Consider the following 22,722-nt stretch of genomic DNA (forward strand, 5'->3'; position numbering starts at 1 on the left):
CTCCTGAAGATACATTTATGTCTTACAAAAGCAAAAGATCAGTCTTTGTAAGAGCTGACATTATTATTTTTTATTTTTAACATTATTAAGCTAATGCTTATAAGCACCACAAAAACAGCAAAAATAAACAATACAAATTTAACATTTAAATACAACATTTGATGGTGAAATGGTGAATACAGAAAAATATATACAAAGACAATAAGGAAACATAAGGTGGAACATAAAATAATCATTTAAAAAGCAAAAAGTACAGCAGCTAAATTATTGAATTACGTAGCATTCAACATTTCATCGCACAGTTTCAGGGTTTTGACTTTTTTTGGCTGTTGTTAACACTTTGTGATGTTATAATTAAGTATTTAAAAATAAAAACAATTACTTGCAAAGAAAATTTGGTTCTTTTGTTTTTAAACTGAACAATGTGTAGACAGTAACAATTACAATATAATGAAAAGCATTATGAAACAGCAGGAACATAGCAGAAGCCAAGAGGATAAAGTAGGCGATAATTTAAGTAATGACGAAAATTTGCATGTCCGATTTGCATGTTGTGAATGTCTGTTTTATTTATTTGAATTAAATTTCATGAATTAATTGCTTTTTATATAAAAAAAGCATTTTTGTCTTTTTTTTTTCTTTCTTTTTTTTTGCTTGAGCAAATTCATGCAGGTATTTCACACTTATAACCACTGTATGGCGCTACAGCACCTTAACATTGTGCATGCCGTTCTAAATTTTCTTTCTCAGTATAAAATGTGAATGCGGTTTGATCAAAAACTAAAAATTCAGCATTCCTCCTGGGTAGTTGACAAGTGAAACATCCATGATGCCTTTTTCACCTTTTTTTTCAGTTCACTGAAGTCAATTTACAAATATTCCCTGTATCTTTAAATCACTGAGGTCATAAAAAACATTTCGTTTTACAATTTATTGTAGGACACCAGTAGAACAGATCTGAATATTTAGATTAAACACATTGTCACTGCTTTAATTTGTATGTCAAATACTCTTCCAATCAACAGATTTGTATTATTTAGCAGTCAATGTAGTAGAGCAATTCAAGCAATTCAAGTTTTCGCTGAAATAACAAAACTGTTTCAGCATTTCTTTGTGCTAGCAAGTATTTTAAAGTGCTTTAAAAATACTCAAAATGTCTCCGTTAATGTTTTCAACAGTTTTATTTGATTTACCAAAATCACACAAGTGGAAATTTCACATCTGTCACAGAGAGATGTGACGTCACATTCATAACAAAGCTTTTCCCTCATAAATGCAAAAAAAAATGAATTTGTGGTTCTATTATTAGCCAACTCTTATTTTTTTGATTAGCATTATTTTTTTGGGGTGTGCAGTTTAATTCACAGAATTTCTACAAAGTAGGTTGTATACAGTAAACTCGCAGACTTTGTCACATCCATAACACACGTTTATTTTCCTCATTTAAAATAAAAAAAGTTCACAGATTGATATTTTTCTGATCCCACAACTCTGTGGTTAGATTTTTTTTTTTATTTTAACAGCCATTAAAATATAATGTTAACATACTCTCTATACATTTGTGTTTTGAGATTTTACTGAAAATGTCACATCTATAATGCTGGAATTGCTCAGTAACAATACCAGTTAATACACTGCAGTACATAATGCCTATTCATATGTGTAATGTACAATTAGAGAGGTCAACATTGCATTACATAAGCAGTAGGAAAGAAGCAAGCTCTTCTATAGCTTACAAACTGGGTTAAAAGAAATCAATAAGTCATGCAGACAGTAGACCTTTGTCCGAAAAGCTGACAAGTTGAGAAATGAGTGTTCCTCTGAACTTTGCTGGATCAAGAGCACTCATACACACTCTCACACCGATAAGAGGGGACACTCAACAAAAAAAAAAAAAAAAAGCAAACTAAGCATTTAGATGGACAAATGATATTAGATGGCACAAATCTATTCATAACTAAAATAATACAATTAAGCTGAATCAAATTAACCTTATGAGTTCATTGAACTTATATTATGTTCAACCGGCTTAAAACAGCTTGTGTAACTTATAAAATAAAATTAAAGCATGAGTTGTCGGTAGGATGCCAAAATCGAATGACAAAAATAGAAAACCTAAATTTTACCGTACACCACACTGCTTTTAATGCCAACCGCAGACATCTTTGGCAATCAGCCGAAAGAAGAGCTGAATGGAGTGAGGACCCAATTAGAAATGCTCGATAACAGTTTATTTCAGGTAAGTTCACGCTATGCTGAATCATACACATCACTCGTTTATTGCAGCGATGAGTTCAGCAAAGACAGTTAAATATGGTTAATTAAACTGCGGAAACTGAATGCTAAGAATGAAATGTAAAAATGTAAGTTCACATACCCGCCGTACAGGTGCAGTTCACTGTCAGAATGCAGTTGTTTTGCTTGTTGATGATTACCCAGGGATTGTACAGTTCGTCTTCTCTTGTCTTTGTAGTGCTAAAAACCGAGGTTCTGCCTAGCCAAAGTTTTGAATCTGCTAATCATGGAACATTATTTCCTGCACATGACCACACAGAACAACATTGTAGGCATTCAAACACTTGCAAGCCTTTAACTTCTCTCTTGTAAAATCACTTGGGGTTTCAAAGTGATAGTTGTATACTTGGGGCTGGATGCTTGGCCATTTCATCTTATCCAATATCCATTGGGAGGGTGCTCTCGCAAATGGACCTGTCAGACGAACACAGCTCACTTTAACGTCAATTTTGCTGAATAACTTTTTTTAAAAATTCATTAACTTCATTAAAAAAATAAGGCAGGATTTTTGTTTTTAAAAAAGTGAGTTGGTAATTAAAACATAACTCATTTCAACACAAATACAGTGTATTTCATACTATTTTTATTTACTTTTAATAATAAGAAACAGATAAATGGCAAGTACACTGCAGACAAGGAGCCATAGATTACAGATACAGAACGTGTGTGAGTTTAGATGATTATGAATGACTCAAAGCTTAATACAGGTAGGGTGTACAAGCTTCATTCACAATGCATTTCCTTGTAGGAAAGCCTTAAACATCATTTAACTTCCTGTTATACTCACCTCGGCTCAGTGCACAGTTGAGTACAGCTTATCCTTCAGTTATGGTACATTTACTGTATGCACAATTAAAAATATGAACCCTTCATTCACACAGGTAAATTAAATCTCTCCATTAAAATGTTACCAGAAACCTGATTACAAACTCCACATAACGGACACTGAAAATGTAGGTACATATCACACATAAGAAAAAGTGAAGCTTTCAATTACGTAACCGAATCATTTACACTTTCAAAACTGGCCACAGACAGACAGCTGTGATGTGTTGTGCCTAGTTGGACGATAAATTTGCCCTGAAAAAAAAAAAAAAAAGGACTGCAAGGCACTGGGGTTTCTGAGAAATCAGCGTATATCAGCAATCTGTCCTCTGTGACTGGCTTTACTTCTCAAACTAAACATGTCAACAAAATATAGTGCAAGCACAGAGCATTAGTTCAACGATAAACAACAAATCACTACTTAAGTTAATACTGACAACTTGGAAAATGTATGTGGGGTTTGCTTTGGCCATGATATCATGCCCATAATTATGTTATTCCAACATATAAAACGATGTTGAATTCAGACAAAGCAAGGATGTTTAGTCAGTATATTAACAAAAATGCCACTGAGTATTTACTTCTATAACCTGCTGAGAGTATGGGACAACCTGGATATGCTAACACAGTTGGAAAAACACAGACCCTAGATTTGTTTTAAATGGCTGTTTATCCCTAAAATACATTTTAACCAAGAATGAAAATTGTCATCATTTACTCTCATCGCTCATTACTACATCATTACACCTTTACTTTCTTTCATCTGTTGTACACAAATATTCAACATTTCAATGCTTTTTAATGATATAATGAAAGTCAAATTTTAACATCGTTTAAAGGCACAATATGTACGTTTTGTTTATTAAAATGTCAGCCCGATCTCGATGAAATGCAACTTTTATGTTTTGTCAGTTCAGTCGTATGAAAATGTTCGATTTTAAAAAGTAGGCGTGGCACCCAACCTCACCCCTAAACCCAAACCTCATTGATAAATGAGCAAATCATACTAAATTGTATGAATGAGATCATACTAATTCATACAAATTAGCCAATAAATCAAAAAGTTACAAATTGCAGTGAGATTGTGTTGTTAAATATCCAAAAAGCACTAGAACAGTGTTATGATTTTGCCAACTTTTGTACTTACATTATTCTAAGTTGTTTGAGGAATGTTCAAATCCTCAGGAATAAGCCATCTTAACTAGTGTTAGTCTCCTGTGTCGCAATGCTAATGGCTGCATGGAATGATGGAATTACCAAAGACAATTAATTTTTTTACGTTTTGTCAGTTTAGTGGCGAATTCAGAGTTCAGTCGCATGAAAATCTCTGATTTTAAAAAGGAGGCTTGGCACACAACCCCACCCCTAAACCCAACCATCATTGGGGGATGAGTAAATTGTACTAAATTGTACAAATGAGATCAAACGATATCCTACAAATTAGCCAATAAATCAAAAAGTTACGAATTGCCATGAAATTGTGTTGTTAAATATCCAAAAAGCACTAGAACAGTGTTATAATTTTGCCGACTTTTGTACTTAATTATTCTAAATTGTATGAGGAATGTTCAAATACTCAGGAATAAGCTATTTTAGCTAGTGACATGGACTGTGTTCTGTGTCGCAATGCTAATGGCGGCATGGAAGACGTTGGCTAAGTCCGAAATTGTATACTACTATACTATATAGTCTACTATATCTATATAGATACTATATAGTATGGTAAAATTAGTATACGAGTCGAGTAGTATATCCGAATTCATCAAATTTGAAAATCAGTATGCATAAAGTACCCCGATGACCTACTTCCGGCGAGATTTCTAAGTCGGCATCGAATGGACGCTACGCTATTCCATGATGCCCGCGAGAGAATTTATGAATGGGAGTGAAGTGACGCAACTTATGTGGGTAGGTCAAGTGATTATGACAAAATGGCGGATGTAGTACATCCAAGTTCCATTCATACTGTATAGAACATACTTTTTTAACAGCCGAGTAATACGTTTAAATTCAAATGCAGTTCCTACCGAGCAGTAGGCGATTTCGGATGCAGACAGTTTATTTTTTGTGCGTTGAATTAGACTGCACCTAGCAGCATTATAACAGAACTCTAAAATGTATTTAGTATGATACACCATGCTTTTTCCCACGTGACCATGAACAATACGTAGAGTGTGGCATAATAATTGTCTCTCATCAGCAGTTGCTTCAGCGCTCTCGATAGGCTTCAACAGCTTTCAGGTTTACTCTGCGTCATACGATCATGATAATAAGTTATGAATACTCATTTATAAACATGATTTCTGCAGGAGTCCCGTTGAATGTAATGAAGATGACAACTTATATGATTCCACTCTCAGTATCAATCTACGCCTTTGTTTGTTGTGAATATGCGACATCTAGTGGTAAAAATTGCATACTGTGTCTTTAATCAAAGTCATAATCCAACAGTAATATTACAGAAGCCTACATATAATTAAATGAAAAAAGGTCTTGCCTTAAAGTCCTGAACTATACAATCTGGATAAATCCTACTTTTTTAGTAATGTTTAAAAACATTTGACGTGTATAATAAATAATACATTGATAATGACAGTATTGTTAAGAAAGATATGCTGCATTCATATTCAAAGCGCTCTTTTCCAAGCTTGGGTTTCAGAGGCACACATCCACAGGAAGTTTGTGTATACAGCGTTCACACTGACAGGAAGTTCCCTCCCCTCATTCTCTCAATACATTACCGCTTATTGTGAGGCGTGAGCTCCAACCATTTTGAGATTAGAACAGAACTTTCTACACTTTCTCTCAGATTTTAGTGTCTTTTTCCCTGATCCCTTGAATGAACCATTGGGGCGAGTGCACAGATCTGGAATGGACCCACGGGAGAAGAAAGAATCCCTGGGAAGATCGGACAGTTACAAAATGTTTTAAAAGTGAGCCCTTAAATAAAAGGACACTCATATCGGACAAGGGCGGCCACCCGTATAGTTTGCTTCCAGAAGATGAAAACAAAATGGGAAAGGCTCCAGACTGTAAAGTGAGAAACAATCATGTGAATTGTTGAGTGAGAAACAGCACAAGAGACCAGGATGGGTGGGCATCAATAGAGACAACTGCAGGAAACATTTGAGACCTTTTTGAGAAGTCAACAGGTCCTCTGATGATAATGACATCACAAACTGACTTCCAAGAAAAAATGAGGTCCTGCCGAGGGCAACAAATGTGCCTAAAAACCCTGTTCAGAGTAATCAGATTAATACAAATCTGTAAACCGAACAAGTGAAATAAATTAGCATGAAAATGGAGCGATATTATCATCAACATATACTTCATATGTGTTTAAAACCAAAAGGCTTTTCCAGGTTTGTTGGTTTTGACTAGAACTGTAGACGTTGACTAGTCCAGGTCATGTATAGGTTAAGCTAGGATATAAACCGGATAACTACACGTTCAGACAGAGAGAGGTATTTTCTTCAGGATAAGCCGAGGAGTCCAAAGAGAAGTGGCACCAGGCAAACGCAGCAGTAGGCCACTGTGCCATATACCAGAAACCGGTATGCGAGCTCTACTTGCGCGTGTTGCCTAGCTTTCCTCACATCATCCGAAGGAACGCCAAAGATCTTGCATGCCAATGGGATCGCCACCACCTTCATGGCAGCCCTGACAGCCAAAAGCACCGCCACTCCCATCAGCATCCGCATGACGGAGCGGGTTAACAAGGCCTCATCGATCAAGGGCAGGGCGAGCGGGAGAGCTTCTTCAGGAGGATCTGGCAGCAGACCCAGTTGGTGGTTCAGGCGGCATGCCAGTGCAGCTCCGGCAGCAGTGGCCAACGCCTGTGCAGTGTCTCCACGAGATGTGCTCCAAGTGTCCAATGAGAAAGCCACCAAGCTGAAGCCAACATGCACGAGCAGGACCACCAGAGGGGCATAGCTATGGGACAAGTAGAAGGTGTCGATATCATCAAGCATGGGGTGAAGAACTGCCAGGATGAGCACACTGTAGAGGAAGCCTGTGATCACCTCCTGTGAAAAAAAAGGCAAAAACATATTAGAGAAACAATCAAAGGTGCAGTGAGTGAGTAATTTTGTGATTGTGAGCCAGCTGTCAAATTTGGCCATGAGGAGAGACAGTCCTAAAGTGTAGTACCCCAATTCTAATCATTCATTCATTTATTTTCTTCCATTTATCCAGGGCCAGGTCATGGGGGTAGCAGTCTCCACAGGGAACCCCAGACTTCCCTCTGCCCAGACACTTCCCCCAGCTCCTCCGAGGGATCCTAAGGAGTTTCCAGGCAAGCAGGGAATGATAGGGCATACTCTCACTAGGTAAAGTTTCCTTGAACCGTGAAATTATTTTTAAAAAAAAACTCATTACGCAAATTATCAGAAAACTCACTGTGCTGCACGTATTAGGAGGTTTGCTGAAGGTGCAGCTGCTGTGCAGCGAGCGGTTCATCTATAATAAACTGACCGCTCACATTTATTGATCAGTAAATCCATATGAACATTCCCTTAAGTGACATCTCATCTTTAGTTTCAGATTAAGGCACGATTTGCACTCACACTGCAAGCATAAGCCCAACCGAACCACGCTCTGGCACACCTCTTCCAACCGAGTCAGGGCAAGTCAACTGAACTGCGCCGCCTGGGCATGATTCCGAGCACTCACACTTGTCAAACAAACCGAGAATCGCACCTCGATATGGTTTGAATAGCATAGTATAAATGCACCCATTGTCCCACCAGCGTGTTTTGGATCTTCCCCAAGGCCTCCTCCCAGTGCGAGAAGCCTGGAGTAGGCTGAAACTAGGCTTGCCACGATAGACGGTGTTAACGGTGAGGCCTGTTTTAAGACGCAACACCGGTGACATCACTTTTTCACTGTGACACCATCCTCACATTTGTTTTTTCTAAGTATTCTTTTTTTTTATTATTATTAAATATTTATTTGAATTAAATGGAAAATAGAATTCATAATAATTTACTTAAGACCAGAGCATGCACTATAATTAAAATCTAAACATAGTAATGCGTCATATTTCATTTCTCACGTGAGAATAAATATGCAAGGCATAACCTCATTTTAAAAATCACGCGACCATCATCTGACAGTGTTTAATAATAAATATCGTATTTTTATTCAAACAAGAATGATGTAGCAGTGCCGCGCCATTGACAAGCCAACTGCAGAGAAACAAAGCAATCATCACGGCAACTGAAATGAGCACTTTTTCCGAAGTTCAGCTCTTCTTTTTTGCACTTTATGCATTTCATGTAAAAAAATAAAAGATGAATATACAAGAGTTTAACCTGTGTGTGCACGCATCTTTTATCACCGAGGCCGCTCTCTTTAAAAAAACGAAAGTTGCTTCGTCTATCTGGAAATATTTTGGCTTTTAATAAATGAAAAGTTAATTTAGGTGAGCCAATATTAAAAATTGCTATAAAGTAACTGTGAAGTGCAGCTACACATCGAAACTGAGGTCTGATCTCATCTCTCTCTCGCTATCATTCATATATCGAGACGCCACACAGGTCAAGTCGCAAAACTGAGGCTGGTACCAGCTGACAGGTAGAATAGCTGAAGCCTTTGCGAAATCTGTCAAAATACAGTGCTGAATTTAACAGGCACAAATATCTTTGAGCCAGAAAGTCACGCCTTATCTGTCAAAACGCAACTGGAGCCAATAGGAGTTGTGCATTAATTCTAATAAAATGAAAAACAAATTAAACTATTCATTGCATTTTTCGTTCGATAAAAATATACGTAAACGAAAAAAAATCAAAGGGTGGCTAGTTTGTATTGTGTCTTAATATTAATAAAAATATGCTCAGCCTATTTAAGCTTCACGGTTATATGCTACGCACCACGTTACTGAACTACAATATCTCCGAGGGAGACTATATTACTCGATAGACAACATTAACTTGAGGGATTTTAAAAATAAAAGGTGTTTTAAAAAAGGAATAACACGCCAATCGGCAACAAATAAAACATCTTGCCAGTGTGTGCTGTGTGTAATCCGCCACTGACAGTGATATGAGACACCTGCGCCTGTCAACTGCACTTGTAAGAGAGCTCAAAGATGGTATCGATATAACCAAAAAAAGCAAGATCATAGTTATAAATATTCCATAACAATACTTATCGAAATATTTATACATTTACATGTTGTTTATTGAGATTGTGTGATCTGTGGCTGTCTGATCTCTACCGAAGCTGTAAACTGACACACGTGCGGTGATGTTTAGCTCTGACGAGGCGCTTTTATTTAGCCTGTCTTTAGATTTTTTACACAATGTTTAATTTCTTAACATTTCTTTCTTTTTTATTTATAGTTTATATATAAAATGAGTGCTAGCTTGTTTAGTTGTGATCTTCATTATGCAAGGATCATATTTCATATTCGGTTTATTCTTCAATAGCCTATAAATTCGTTAATAAGGCTATTTTATAAACGGATTGTTCATAAGAACTAAGCTATTAATATATAATGCATTAGGCTAAATAATACATTAAGAAATTGAAGTCAGGTAGGACAACAAAAGACAACCAAACATGTTGCCCCTTTAAGCAAATGTAACCAAAAAGTACCTTTGCGTGCAACAAGCTGCTCATCTGAGAGTGTGTTCAGCACGATGGGGAACATAGTGAGCCCCACAAGATCCCATCTTAAGCCAGAGATGGTCAACATATTGGCCAGGATTCCTGGCAAAGAACATGTAAACCTCACTGTTATTAAATGCCAATTTACAGTGTTTTATTCATTTCTTTTTTTTTAAAGACTGTGTCGACCTGCCATTTTTGTAATGTAATTTTGAAAGTTTTTCTTTTATATTTGTTTCTTGTTCATTCGTTTAATCTTATTTAAACTTTGTGCAATTTAATTACTTATCTTTCTATTTTATTTTCTTATTCGTTTTAAACACATTCTAACATTCATCACATTCGTCCATTCAAACAATTGACGCCGAATTGGCAATTCCCGCAAAACTGAAAGTGAAAGTATTATATGCATTTAAAAGCAGAAAGAAATGAGGAAACCCTGACCCCACGGTGATACCGGTATTACCGGTGTAGTCACATGGCCATTAACCGGTGGGGAAATTTCCTCATCGTCACAACCCTAGCTGAAACAGATGTCTGAACCGCAGCTGGCTTCTCTTAATGTGAGGAGCAGTTGCTTTACTCCAAGTTCCTCCAAGGTGAAATAGCTACTCACCCTATTCATAAGAATGCACCTTGCTACCACGCAAAAGAAACTAATTTTGGTTGTTTGTATCTATGATCTTGTCCTTTCAGTCAAGACCCAAAGCTCAGCTCTAATCGAATCCCCTATTTAACCACTGGTATAATTCAGCCATAAAGGCTTCGACCAACTCTCTGGCATGATCTTCTGCTACTTAATATCACATATGGATGTAAAGACACAGTTCCCCAAAAAATGAAAAATTATGTCTTCCTTTACTGATCCTCCACTTGTTCAAAACCTGTTTGAGTATCTTTCTTCTGTTGAATGCAAAGGATGAAACAAAGGATGAAATTTTTTTGGAAAAAACAAAACAGTAATTTATTTCTGTAGGATTCCTTGTTCCTACTATGAAAATAGCTATTTTTTCTCAACATTCTTCAATATCTTATTTTGTGTTTAACAAGAAATGTATAAATGCTTAGAAACACATTTGTGTGTGTAATTGATAAGGAAATTTAAATTATGGGGTGAACCATCAATTTAAACTGATCATGCACTACAGAAAAAGCAGCACGCTGAAATTTTCTAGTTTACAGACTTCATCCCATACAAACACGAGTGTCTCTTAGTTTTGATAGGCAAAATAATGCTTTGAAGACCACAGATGTGCAAATATGCCCTACCATAAGGCAACATAAGTGAGCTAGCACTTAGACTAAAACTTTGGCCAAGCAGAAAGGCATGAAAACTGACACCAAGGTTTCTTGTTTTGCCATGTTTCAGATAACCAAGATAGGACAGTTGTCAGGCAGAAAGCCGGACTTTTAACCCAATGGTTAAATGTCCAATTCCCTGTAGTTGTTAGTGGGTGGAGTAAATGAATGAAATGATGCCATAACCGTCTGCGGTTGGCTGTATTAAATAGCATGTTCATGCATTTGGGGGCAAAGCAATGAAGAGAAGGATATGTTTTTTTATGATTGGGGTGTGTTTGTTTAGATGTCTGTTTTAAATATGAACAGAGTTTCTCAAAAAATGTTGTTTGCTCAATTTAGAGTTCATACACATTTTTACTACAAAAATTCCTTGACTTCTCCAAATTTTCATGACCTAATGTTTCATGTAATGTCTACATATACATGGTAAATCATAAGAAACATTTACATTTATTACAGCATATCATAAAACACACAATAGTTTAAATTTTTTTTATATCTATGCAACATAGATCATGCTTACACTACACTAATAGTGTTCGAGCATGCTTTTGACCAAGAAAAAAGAAAAGTAAAAACAACTAACCTCCATTCCAATATACAGACATTTGTCATACTAATTTTAGATAACCTTAATGGTTTGTTAAACTAGTAGTAGTAGGTAAAACCACACTGCACTTTTTTCTCCAAAGACTTCCATTCATAGGCATGCGAATGCGGCAGACCAGAATTAAAAGCCTGTGCGATAAAGTTTTGCATTTCACTGCATTCGAAAGTTCAAGCTTGGTGAATTCTTACCTGTGAAATCAAATCAGATGATTGAGTGAGACCAATAGAAGATCATTTAAAATTAGAAATTTAAAATATAGAGAAATCGCTCACTTTTATTGATGTCTAATCATACTGTTTAACCCTGCCCCTTTTCGCAGCGCCGTTCAAAAGAATTTTGCAAGGCCAAACTCTAGTGCAGGGGTGTCCAAACTCGGTCCTGGAGGGCCAATGTCCTGCATATTTTAGTTCCAACCTGAATTAAACAGCAGCTAATCAAGCTCTTTCTAGGTATACTAGAAACTTCCATGGAGGTGTATTAAAGAAAGTTGGAGCTAAACTATGCAGGACACTGGCCCTCCAGGACCTAGTTTGTACACCCCTGCTCTAGTGTGTACACCGCTTAAGTCGCTTTGGACAAAAATATCTGCTAAATGACTAAATGTAAATATAATTTTCTTGACTTTTCCAAAACCTTGGGAGTTTTTCCTGTTTTTCCAAAACTTTTCCAAACCTGGAAAATGCCATGTCAAAATTCCATTTTCCAGGTTTTCCATGAACGTATTTCAAATTAGAAAGTGGTGAAAAGAAGGTTGTGAAAAGAGAAAGCAGGCGAGGTATTGCTTGACAAGAGGTGGCATTCAAGCAATTAACTGTATATAAACAGACTTGGAAAAGACTGAAGGACAACATAAATGACAGAATGAAGACATATCCAGAGCACTTAAAATTTACGTGAACAATCATTTAGAAATGAAAAGTTGCAGTGGATTCAGGATCTTTACAGGGAATCCACCTCTGCTGATACAGGCATATTTCAAACAACCATAGACTCGCTTCTCTCACACTGCAGATCTACATTAGGAACCGGTCTTGCAACATTCATCTTTCAAACTATTTTCTTTTTGACATTTTAATTTAAAATCTCTGTAAAGAAAAAGTCAATAAATAGAGAAATGACTTTTAAACCCTATTAACCCTATAAACTTTTAAAACCTATTATTTATTCATTAGCCCTAAAGAAGTTACCAAACCATATAAATGTTCTTTTAAATGGAATTCAAATATTGTATTCTTTCCAAATGTCATAAAAACTGAATGGCTGACCACCTTTAAGTTGAATGCAAGACAACATCGAAGTATTATAAGTGAGAAACAGATCTCATCAATCAATCAATCATTTTCTTGTCGGCTTAGTCCCTTTATTAATCCAGGGTCGACCACAGCATAATGAACCGCCAACTTATTCAGCGCGTTTTTACGCAGCGGATGCCATTCCAGCCGCAACCCATCTCTGGGAAACGTACACACACACTACGGACAATTTAGCTTAGCCAATTCACCTGTACCGCATGTCTTTGGACTGTGGATTCCACACAGAAACGCCAACTGAGCCGAGGTCTGAACCAACAACCTTCTTGCTATGAGGCGACAGCACTACCTACTGCTCCACTGCATCGCCTGAGAAACAGATCTTTCAGTCATTATTCAATGGAAATTCTAATATTTTTGTCATTGCAATTAAGAATAAAGTGCATTACTGTCCAAATGTTTGAGGTCAGTAAGATTTCTTAGAGAGCAGGCCAATAAATGTTCTATTTTCCCCATCGCCTGATCTGATGTGGTGCAAGTTCAAGGTTACCAGATGATTAGAGACTGACTTTGGACACTTTGCAATAAAACTACAAACAGCCCATCTTACGTTCACGCTGATGTGCACTTAAAATGGGTACAAGATAAGGAACGTGCAGAATCTGCAGAAGAAAACGTGTAATCTTGAGCCATCCACACAGTCCATGACAAGAAATCTCTTTTGAGATTGCAGACACTCGCAGATCTGAAAGACGTATAGCCTGTTGGACCTGTCCTTGTGTGTAGTCTAAACACACATGCACACACAGGCAACTTTTACTGCAAGCCAAAAGTCTTTTCAGCACAGTCTCTCTCTCATTTACATGTTTCCCATCGCACTCCTGCTCTACTCCTTCCCTTTAGAACTCTTTTTAGGTTTGAGGGCTGAATGGGTGCTGGAAAGCCCACCTTTTTTTTTTGGTAATACATTGTAGTTTCCGCCAAATCACTCTGATCACAGGCTTTTAAGTTGTCAAACAGCTCTAAATAACTTCTTTTGTGTTCAACAGAAGAAAGAAACTCTCAATAGCTCAATACATTTTGAACAAGTGAAGGTTGAGTAAACAATGACGATCCTTATTTAGGGGTCAACTATCCCTTTAATGCAGTTGTACTGACTGATGAATAAACAAATGCAAATATTATATTATTTCATTACCATTTAATAAAAATCGTGATCAAGATCAATCATAGGCATTTAAGAACTCGCTCAACAACACTCGAAAAGCAAGTGGGATAATATTTACTTTGTTTACTGCTGTAAATGCTCATGTTGTTCTGTGCATGTACTTTAGTTTTGATTGATTAATCAAAAAAAAGAGTGTTTTCTTTGAGTAGGTAAACTTAAAGGTACAGCTTATATTTTTAACAGCTTGTATTAAAGGACAAAATTGTATTACAAACAATATATAAATACATTTATAAATTTGAATACAAGAATTATTGTGTTGCTAAGTAAAATATCAAATTGTTTATTGAAAGCATCGTCAATGCAGCATGACGCACCGAGATATCCAACTGAACCAAATCGATGGCATGATAACTGCGAGACCGGTGTAGGTTCACACTCCTAATTTTCTTCTTATTATTTTGATTTTAATGTATTGTCATTAGGGTTGGGTTGATAGCATCGTGATGTCTATCGCCCATCGGCGATGGCATCGTCTGAGTCAGCATCCCGATCTTCCGCCCCGCCCCTAATCGCAGCAGCAACCCGCTCACAAAAAATAAATACCTGGAGCCCCATTTACACTAATACGTCTCAGTTTTAAAATGGCATTTTAGATTGCCCCTGGCGTTTCATCTAGCATTTCTGAAAAGCCCTCCTTCCACACTATTCCGCTGAAAACACACATCACATGACCACACACACACACACACACACACACACACACTGTCATGTCGAACAGCTTATCAAGGATGTACATCTGGATTGCGTCTCACTGTAGTTGTTAAACGTGATATTTAATTGAATTTGTCTCTATCTAACGATTCTTCTGTCTTTTGAATCTATCAGGTAATGTGTCACAGCGTCAATACACTGCTTCAATCTTTTACTTTCACAATTGTACTTAGTAATTTTATCGAAAACCTCAGATACTGTTGGTTGGTTCCTGTTGGTTGTGCAGCTTTTTTACAAACCATTATAAATGACATGGATCACTCGGCCTATTCATGCCAGAGTCTGGTGGAAAAAGTGATAGACAGGTGGTCTTTTGTGTATAACTTTATTTATTTATGATTTGGTTATGGGTTAAACTAGGGCTATTAAATTGGCGGCCCGTGGGCCGAATCCGGCCCCCGAGGCACTTTATTCCGACCCTCCAAACAGTGCGACCAAGACATCAAAAATAAATTTTGTTCAGTCGACACACGGCCGCTATAGTTATGAAGTTACGTGCGTCTGTTCAATAACAGCAATAACCTCCAAAACTGTCTGTGCTCTGCATCTCATGCCTTTAAACGCCACCACATATTCATTGCGTGTTGGCATACAGTCTTCTGAGGCGCACATAATTTATTAAACTAAGAACGCAGCTTCTTTCCCAGGAAATTAGTTTTTTACTTTTGATATTTGGCGCCAGTTAATCAGGAAGTGACTATTTTGTTCTCTTTGACTTTGACTGGCTGCTTTATTCGCAGGTCTTTTATGCTCCATTCCAGTTAAATTTGAAAATGATTTATTCAAATTTAATTCACATCTTTGAATGAAAACATAGCTACTGACTAGAGCACATGTCACTCCGCTGCTCATCCGTTTGCACTGGCTGCCAGTTGCTGCTCGCATCAAATTCAAAGCTCTGATGTTTGCCTACAAAGCGACCTCTGGCTTTGCTCCTTCTTACCTGCTCTCACTTCTGCAGATTTACGTGCCCTCAAGAAAACTTGCGTTTAGTGAATGAACGTCGCCTTGTGGTTCCATCCCAAAGAGGGAAAAAAAATCACTTTCCCGAACTCTCTCATTCAATCTGCCCAGTTGGTGGAATGAACTCCCTAACTGCATCAGAACGGCAGAGTCACTACTATTTAGTCTATTTAACTATTTAGTCTCCACTTCACCTCCTAATCTGCAATCGCCTCTCTGGTTCTACCACTAATTGTACTCAAAAAATAAAAAAATTCCATTACTAATGCTCTCCTACTCAGACTTAACATACCTGAAACTTGCCTATAGCACTTATTCATTGTTGCTCTTATAGTTGTGCAAGTTGCTTCCTTGTCCTCATTTGTAAGTTGCTTTGGATAAAAGCGTCTGCTAAATGACTAAATGTAAATGACTGGAACTACCTGTTCAATAAATCATTTTATCACACAACCAATCAGAATCAAGAATTTTAACAGACAATGGAGTAAATAAACATATGCCATAGTGGCGTTGGTGGACTCACTGTCTAATGTCAACTCCCACATTATCCTCGGGTCATCAGACCATTCTTATTGTCAAACACTGGTCTACGGTCTTCAGAGAATCACACAACATCCAAACAGTACATGATTAGGGTTGTAACGGTATGAATTTTTCACGGTATGATAATCGTCTAAAACAATACCACGGTTTGACGGTTTCGCGGTATACGGTATGTTACAAATGTTACAAAATAATAGAACAGTGAAGCAAATTTGACTTTTTCCAAATAATATATTTTTATTTACTATAAACAACACCACTTACAAAGAACAAATAAAAATAAGAAAATAATAAATAATGTGTCAAAGTCCAAATAAACATGGTGCAAATCCTCAGTAAAAAAATAGATATAAATATTTACTATCCTATAAATAGTTACATAACGAAACTAGATTCAATATGGAACATCCTTAGGTTTTATGTGCCAGCATGGATATGGTTGTCTATCGATATGGATTTGGATATGGTTGTCTGCAATGCAGACAAACAGCTGCACCTTCATTTGCGTCTTTTGAAAACAGCAAGAGCAGCAGTTCGTCTTTGCTGTGTCACTGTTTTGTCATGTTTCTGTGCTGCTGTGCATGCAAAAGTACTTAGTATGAGAATTATTTCATGCAAAATTTTTTTTTTTTTTGCGTTTTATTTAGCCGCGCAGAAATGTATGCCTATCTCTCATTCCGTGTTGTTCAAAAAGCTTGGTCCACAAACAAAAGCGAAACCTATGCTTATTGGTTGTGATATAGCGAGTTTGAACCAATCTGGGCATGGAGGAGGGACAATACATCAATGTATCATGTCTGATTTGTCCGGAGACACAGTGACGAGCGTTTCTTTGTCAAATCAGCGTTGTCAAATGTTGATGACGTAACCGCACTGATTCCGGAGCCTCTGAAAGTCCGCGAATGTTATGTGATACAGCACTGGAAAGCTGAGATTCTCTTCTTTATGCCAATCTTTTAATTGTATGAATCGGATCAGCGGACCAAAAGTTATTAAACATTTAAGAGCAATACTTATTTTTAGCCGCGGGCGGCTGTCTCGGTCTTTAAGGGTTAAAACCGTTGATATGCAATTGTTCATGGTATGATAATCGTGCACGTTCAAATCGTGGTAAACCGTCATACCGGTATATTGTTACAACCCTATACATGATCCAGACTTCCTAAATTCGGGTGCTTGGATTTTCACAGAGATGATTCAGCCACCTTCATCGAGAGCACTGCATTAAAATAACAAGGTTTCCATCACCAAGGCAACCAGCATCTGCTTTCTAAATCCGTCCGCTCTCACCAACAGCATTTAAACAGATAACGACACACAGCCTTTCCAAAAAAAAAAAAAAAAAACAGGTCTGAGATATCAGACGTAACTGTAACCGCGTGTGCAACCCACAGCATTAATGATTAATATGCAGCATGTCAGTCTTGACGACTAACGCAAAGATTCAAAGAGTTCAAAATGTAAATGATCACCACTGACTCGTTCAAACCCAAGGGAAGCCATTATCCAATCAGAGACCTTCGAGAAAAAGCCTGGGAAACAGATGAGCTTTAGAAGATCAGGAGATACTGAGTCAGCCGTGATGACTCACTCATTTGTTTCGTTTCAGAAGCTTCACTGACAGGAGAGGGTTGCAAAGCAGCATATATTAGGCTTTTTTCTTGAACTCTTACCAAAGCCTTAGTCACAAAACTGCTGAAAAATTCCTCAACCTCAAAACTATGCGAAACAGAAAACTATAATGAACGAGTGAAGATGCCAGAACTGCACAACGCATATTAAGTAGCACCAAGCATACCTGCCAACACCTCCCACTTTTCCTGGGAGTCTCCTGTATTTCAGACACATCACCTGCCACCCTCCCATTTTGTTATTACTCCTGGAAAACTCTTGTAAATTTCACCCCGCCTCTGGTCCTCAGCTTTTTGGTATTGTCTGTAACACCCCTTGCTTACCAGCTTTGGTATAGTATCCGATCACAACGGCCACCGGAAACCCCTTGTCCATAGTACAGTTACTAACATGGTGCTCAGCTGTGTTATTTAGACACACACCGTCACCCCCCCACCCCCTGGAATTTCGGAGTCAAATGTTGGCAGGCATGGCACAGACTAACAATTATATACCATTACTAGTGCAATCGACTGAAATGGTCAATGGTAAAGCAGTGTTTCTCAACCACATTCCTGGAGGACCACCAACACTGCATGTTTTGGTGTCTCCTTTGTCACACCCATTTCAGGTGTGTCAGTCTCTGCTAATGAGCTGATGATCCGAATCTGGTGTGTTTAGTTAAGGAGACATGGAAAATGTGCAGAGCTGGTGGTCCTCCAGTAAGGTGGTTGAGAAACACTGTATTAAAGGAACAGTTCATCTAAAAAAAACTACAATTCTGGCTTCATTTACTCATGCCAATGTTGTTCAAACCTACAAGAGACGATAAGAGAGAGATTAAAAAGTGATGAAAACATTACTCACCAGGACAGAGTGCATGCCCATATAAATCCTGCTGATGCACACGAGGATACTCCAGAACAGAGCTATGCTTAATCCAAACATGAATGGATACTGTTGAAAACACAGAGAGGAAAGACTATTTAGGGATAGAGCTCAACAGACATTTAATCAAACAACTAAAAAAGGTTGAACATGTAGCTATGGAAAAAGTTAAGAAATTAACTCATTAGGTATGGGGCTTAGTAAAATATGAATATTTCTTGTATTCTACTAATGCCAGATAACACTTCTTACAAATTTTAAATCAGAATATTGTCATTTACACCATTTTCTCCGCAGAAAGTAAGCACTGGTCAGAAAAGGGGCCTTTTTTAGTAAGGAGGTTCAAATCAACTCAGAGTTTAAACTGGAACTCTCAGTTTTTAATCTCTCAATTCAGAGATTTCCGTTTCAGAACTGCTGATTTAGGTGAATCAAGTCTGAGTAGACTAATTCAGAGTTAAGCGCACATATACTGGGACTATCAATAGAGCTTAAATATTACGACTTACCTTGGCAACATCTGAAAAAAAAAAAGAGATCAGCTTTTTTTTCCAGCTGAACTTGATGTGCTCATGCAAAGTTATTGCAAATATGACTATATATTTTTAAAAAGTAGCAACACCACTGCATCAGCGAAACAGATAGATAGAGTTGGAAATCATAGCTGCTCAAGTTAATGCGCAATTTTACATCTAAAATATTTTATTAAGTACAATAAAAATAAGTAATGTAATGTGGGACGTTTATTGACTTTTCACTTGAAAAAGTTTGAAATTGGCCGTAATTTAAGTTATTTCAGATGTAACTGCATTAAAATACAAAAAATAGGCTACTACATAGTTTCTACAACAAATTTGACAAAAGAATGCATGTAACAGCCCGGTTGGAGAAATAAAAGGATTAAACTCATGCACTGATGTTGCACTGTCCTCCTTTGTGCCTTTATTGTTGCATTTGCCGTCCTTAAAGACTGTACAACACCGTAAGAGCTTGTTCTCCCTTCCAACCAGGTGTTCAAACAATGAAGATGAACAGAACAAAAAACAAACTCAAATATGCATTAAATCTCTCCTAAATCAGTCCTTAAATGTAACATTAGCTCCGTGCATTTCTCTGTGCAAGCGATCGCTGTCTCCCTCGTGCTAGGCGCGCTTCTCCGATCTCCTTGCTTCCGTGATCTGCGCGCTCTCGCGCACCTGACCACTTCCGGCAAGCCGCGCGTCAAAATAAGGGTCTCTATAGGCTAAATAACTTAGTGCAAAGCGGAGTTCAAATAAATAACAAAAACACAACAACTTTTAAAGAAATAGAGAAGTAATTAAAAGCAGCATAAATAATTAACACTGAAACCTAACTTAAATGACTTGGGGTTATTTACACTCCCACCAATCATGAGTGATTATGAACTTTAACCTTTTAATCACGAATGATTTTAAATGAATTATAATTACTACTACTATAACCATTTAAGACTATGTAAACAACACTAAAACATATATTACTATGAACTGTTTACTCAAAGGATATGTCAGTATGTTCAGGCTGCCTCCATCAGCAGGACTAACTTCTGCACTGGACGTTCCACCACAGATGGTTTATGTGGACGTTTACCATCCTTCCCCAGATTTCTGTCTCCGAACTGTATTTTCACTCTTCTCACCAATCCGTCCTTGTCAGTGACTGCCTCAATAATCCTTGCCAAGCGCCACTCATTCCTGGGCAGATCCACTGCCTTCTCCAAGACAATATCTCCTACTTGCATGTTCCTTCTTGGTGTATGCCAGCACTGTCTTGTTGTGATGTTAGACACATACTCCTTATGCCAACGTCCCCAGAATTGTTCCGCTAAGTATTGGACATGCCGCCATCTCTTACGGGCATACACATCTTCCCTGACAAATTTGCCAGGAGGTGGTAGGGCTTGAGTAGGTTTTAGAGCGAGGAGGTGATTAGGGGTTAGAGGTTCAGGGCTACTTGGGTCAGTTAGACTATCAACCGTGAGCGGACGACTGTTTACAATGGACATGGCCTCGTAAAAGAACGTTCGCAGAGAAGAGTCATCGAGCCTTCCAGATGACTGTGACAGGGTGGAGCGAAGAACACTTCTGACAGTTCTAATCTGTCTTTCCCAAACTCCACCAGTGTGGCTTGAATGAGGTGCATTAAAAACAAAGTCACACTGTTTTTCCGCTAAGAATGTTACCAGACGGTTGGTGTCAATCTCCTCCATAGCTTTGGTGAGCTCATTCTTGGCTCCAATGAAATTACTGCCTTGATCACACCTTATTTGATGGACTGCTCCTCTGATAGCGATGAAACAACGCAGGCCATTGATAAAGGCATCTGTGGACATGTCATCCAGCATCTCAATATGGATGGCTCTGCAACAGAAACAGGTAAAGAGAAGTCCATACCTCTTGTTTGACTTGCGACCTTTGCAGGTGATGAATGGACCGAAAACATCCATCCCGCTGTATGTGAATGGAGGGGATGGCTCTATGCGCTCTGAGGGTAAGTTAGCCATTTTTTGCTCTTCCGTAGGTCCACGTAACTTGCGACATCTCACACATTGTCGTACAAAGGAAGCTACAGTCCTGTTAACTCCCGTAATCCAGAATCCTCTTGATCTGATTTCATTTATAGTCATTCCCTTTCCTTGATGAGCCATCTTCTCATGACAATCAGCAATCAGAAGTTTTGTAAGTTGGTGCTCCTTCGGAAGTATCACTGGATACTTGACAGCATTAGGGATAGATGCCTCACAAAGTCTCCCTCCCACCTTCAGCAATCCATCTTGGTCGACAAAGGTGTCAAGATTGTATAGTCTGTTGCTGCGAGGTAGTCGTTTGCCCTTACAGAGTAAAGTTATCTCCTCTGCATATGTCTGCTTCTGTAAGTCCTTGATTATGATACACTGTGCATCGTTCCGTTCCGCCAATGTACTGTGATTATGTGACTTGTCTTTCCTGACACGACGTATTAAACGTGCAACAGCTTGGATAGCTTTGGACCATGAGGACAACTTGGTGAGACGGTCTGACAAACATGAATACTGTACAGTTTGCGTGTTGAGTGACTGAACCTTCTTGACTTCAGGGTCGCCAATTGGAAGCTGCTTGCTGATTTCCATAGGTGGTGGTATTTGCTTTTCCCATAAAACTTTAGGTCCTCTAAACCAGTTGGAAGTGACAAGATTGTTAACACTTAGACCACGCGATGCGTAATCGGCTGGATTTTCATCTGAGCAAATGTACCGCCACTGTTGAGGAGTTGTGGTGCGGTGAATCCTTTGTACTCTATTTGCCACAAACGTGTTGAAACGGCGGGCTTCATTGTTTATGTAGCCTAACACCACTTGTGAGTCAGTCCAGAAAAACGCTTCTGCATCTGCCAGGTTCATTTCCTCCTTCAACATGTCATTCACTGCAACTGACACCACTGCGGCAGCCAATTCTAGCCGAGGAATTGTTGTGATCTTGAGTGGGGCCACTCTAGATTTTGCCATGAGCAATGAACAACTGATGTCACCTTGCTCGTTCTCGAGTCTGAGATATGAACACTGACCATATCCACTCATGCTGGCATCTGAGAAGTGGTGAATCTCTCTCCTTATGATTCTCCCAAAGCCAGAAGGCATAATACAACGAGGCACTTCAATCTTTTCTAGGTTAACTAGATCTGCCTTCCAGTGTTCCCATGCTGATTGTAGATCAGCGGGTAAGTTATCATCCCAACCCATACCACTTCGGCACATTTCTTGCAGAATGGTCTTTCCTTTGAGTACAAAGGGGGCAAGAAAGCCTAAGGGATCAAACAATGAGGCCACTATAGACAGTATCCCTCTACGAGTTGCTGGTTGGTCCTTAACAGTGATATGGAATTTG

The 22,722-nt window shown here is 38.2% G+C and overlaps 1 protein-coding gene and 2 long non-coding RNA genes across 6 annotated transcripts in view; 2 read left to right on the forward strand and 1 right to left on the reverse strand.

The window, feature by feature from the left end:
* Positions 1-2,812: 2,812 nt before the first annotated feature.
* On the forward strand, positions 2,813-8,431 carry LOC147832195 (uncharacterized). Its single transcript, XR_015518315.1, has 2 exons — positions 2,813-4,039; positions 4,434-8,431. It is a non-coding gene; the product is annotated as an uncharacterized LOC147832195 (long non-coding RNA).
* Positions 2,862-22,722, reverse strand: part of sgpp1a (sphingosine-1-phosphate phosphatase 1a) — a 37,564-nt gene continuing 17,703 nt past the window's right edge. Inside the window, exons 2-4 of one of the 4 annotated variants that reach the window (XR_015518278.1) lie at positions 18,818-18,907; positions 4,446-7,145; positions 2,862-4,049 (exon numbers count right to left, since the gene is read on the reverse strand). Coding sequence is in view for 1 of the 4 variants with exons in the window: in XM_087298117.1 (XP_087154243.1) it covers positions 6,594-7,145; positions 18,818-18,907 (642 nt within the window). In the remaining 3 variants the exon portion in view is untranslated. Of the gene's footprint in view, positions 7,146-16,973; positions 18,543-18,692; positions 18,908-22,722 lie in introns of those variants that run through there. The other 3 variants (XM_087298117.1, XR_015518280.1, XR_015518279.1) reach the window with 3 other exon arrangements.
* On the forward strand, positions 9,905-14,562 carry LOC141379557 (uncharacterized). Its single transcript, XR_015518345.1, has 3 exons — positions 9,905-12,032; positions 12,171-12,728; positions 12,814-14,562. It is a non-coding gene; the product is annotated as an uncharacterized LOC141379557 (long non-coding RNA).

Source organism: Danio rerio, chromosome 20, assembly GCF_052040795.2.
Source record: "Danio rerio strain M-AB ecotype USA chromosome 20, GRCz13ab, whole genome shotgun sequence".
Lineage (NCBI taxonomy): Eukaryota > Metazoa > Chordata > Actinopteri > Cypriniformes > Danionidae > Danio > Danio rerio.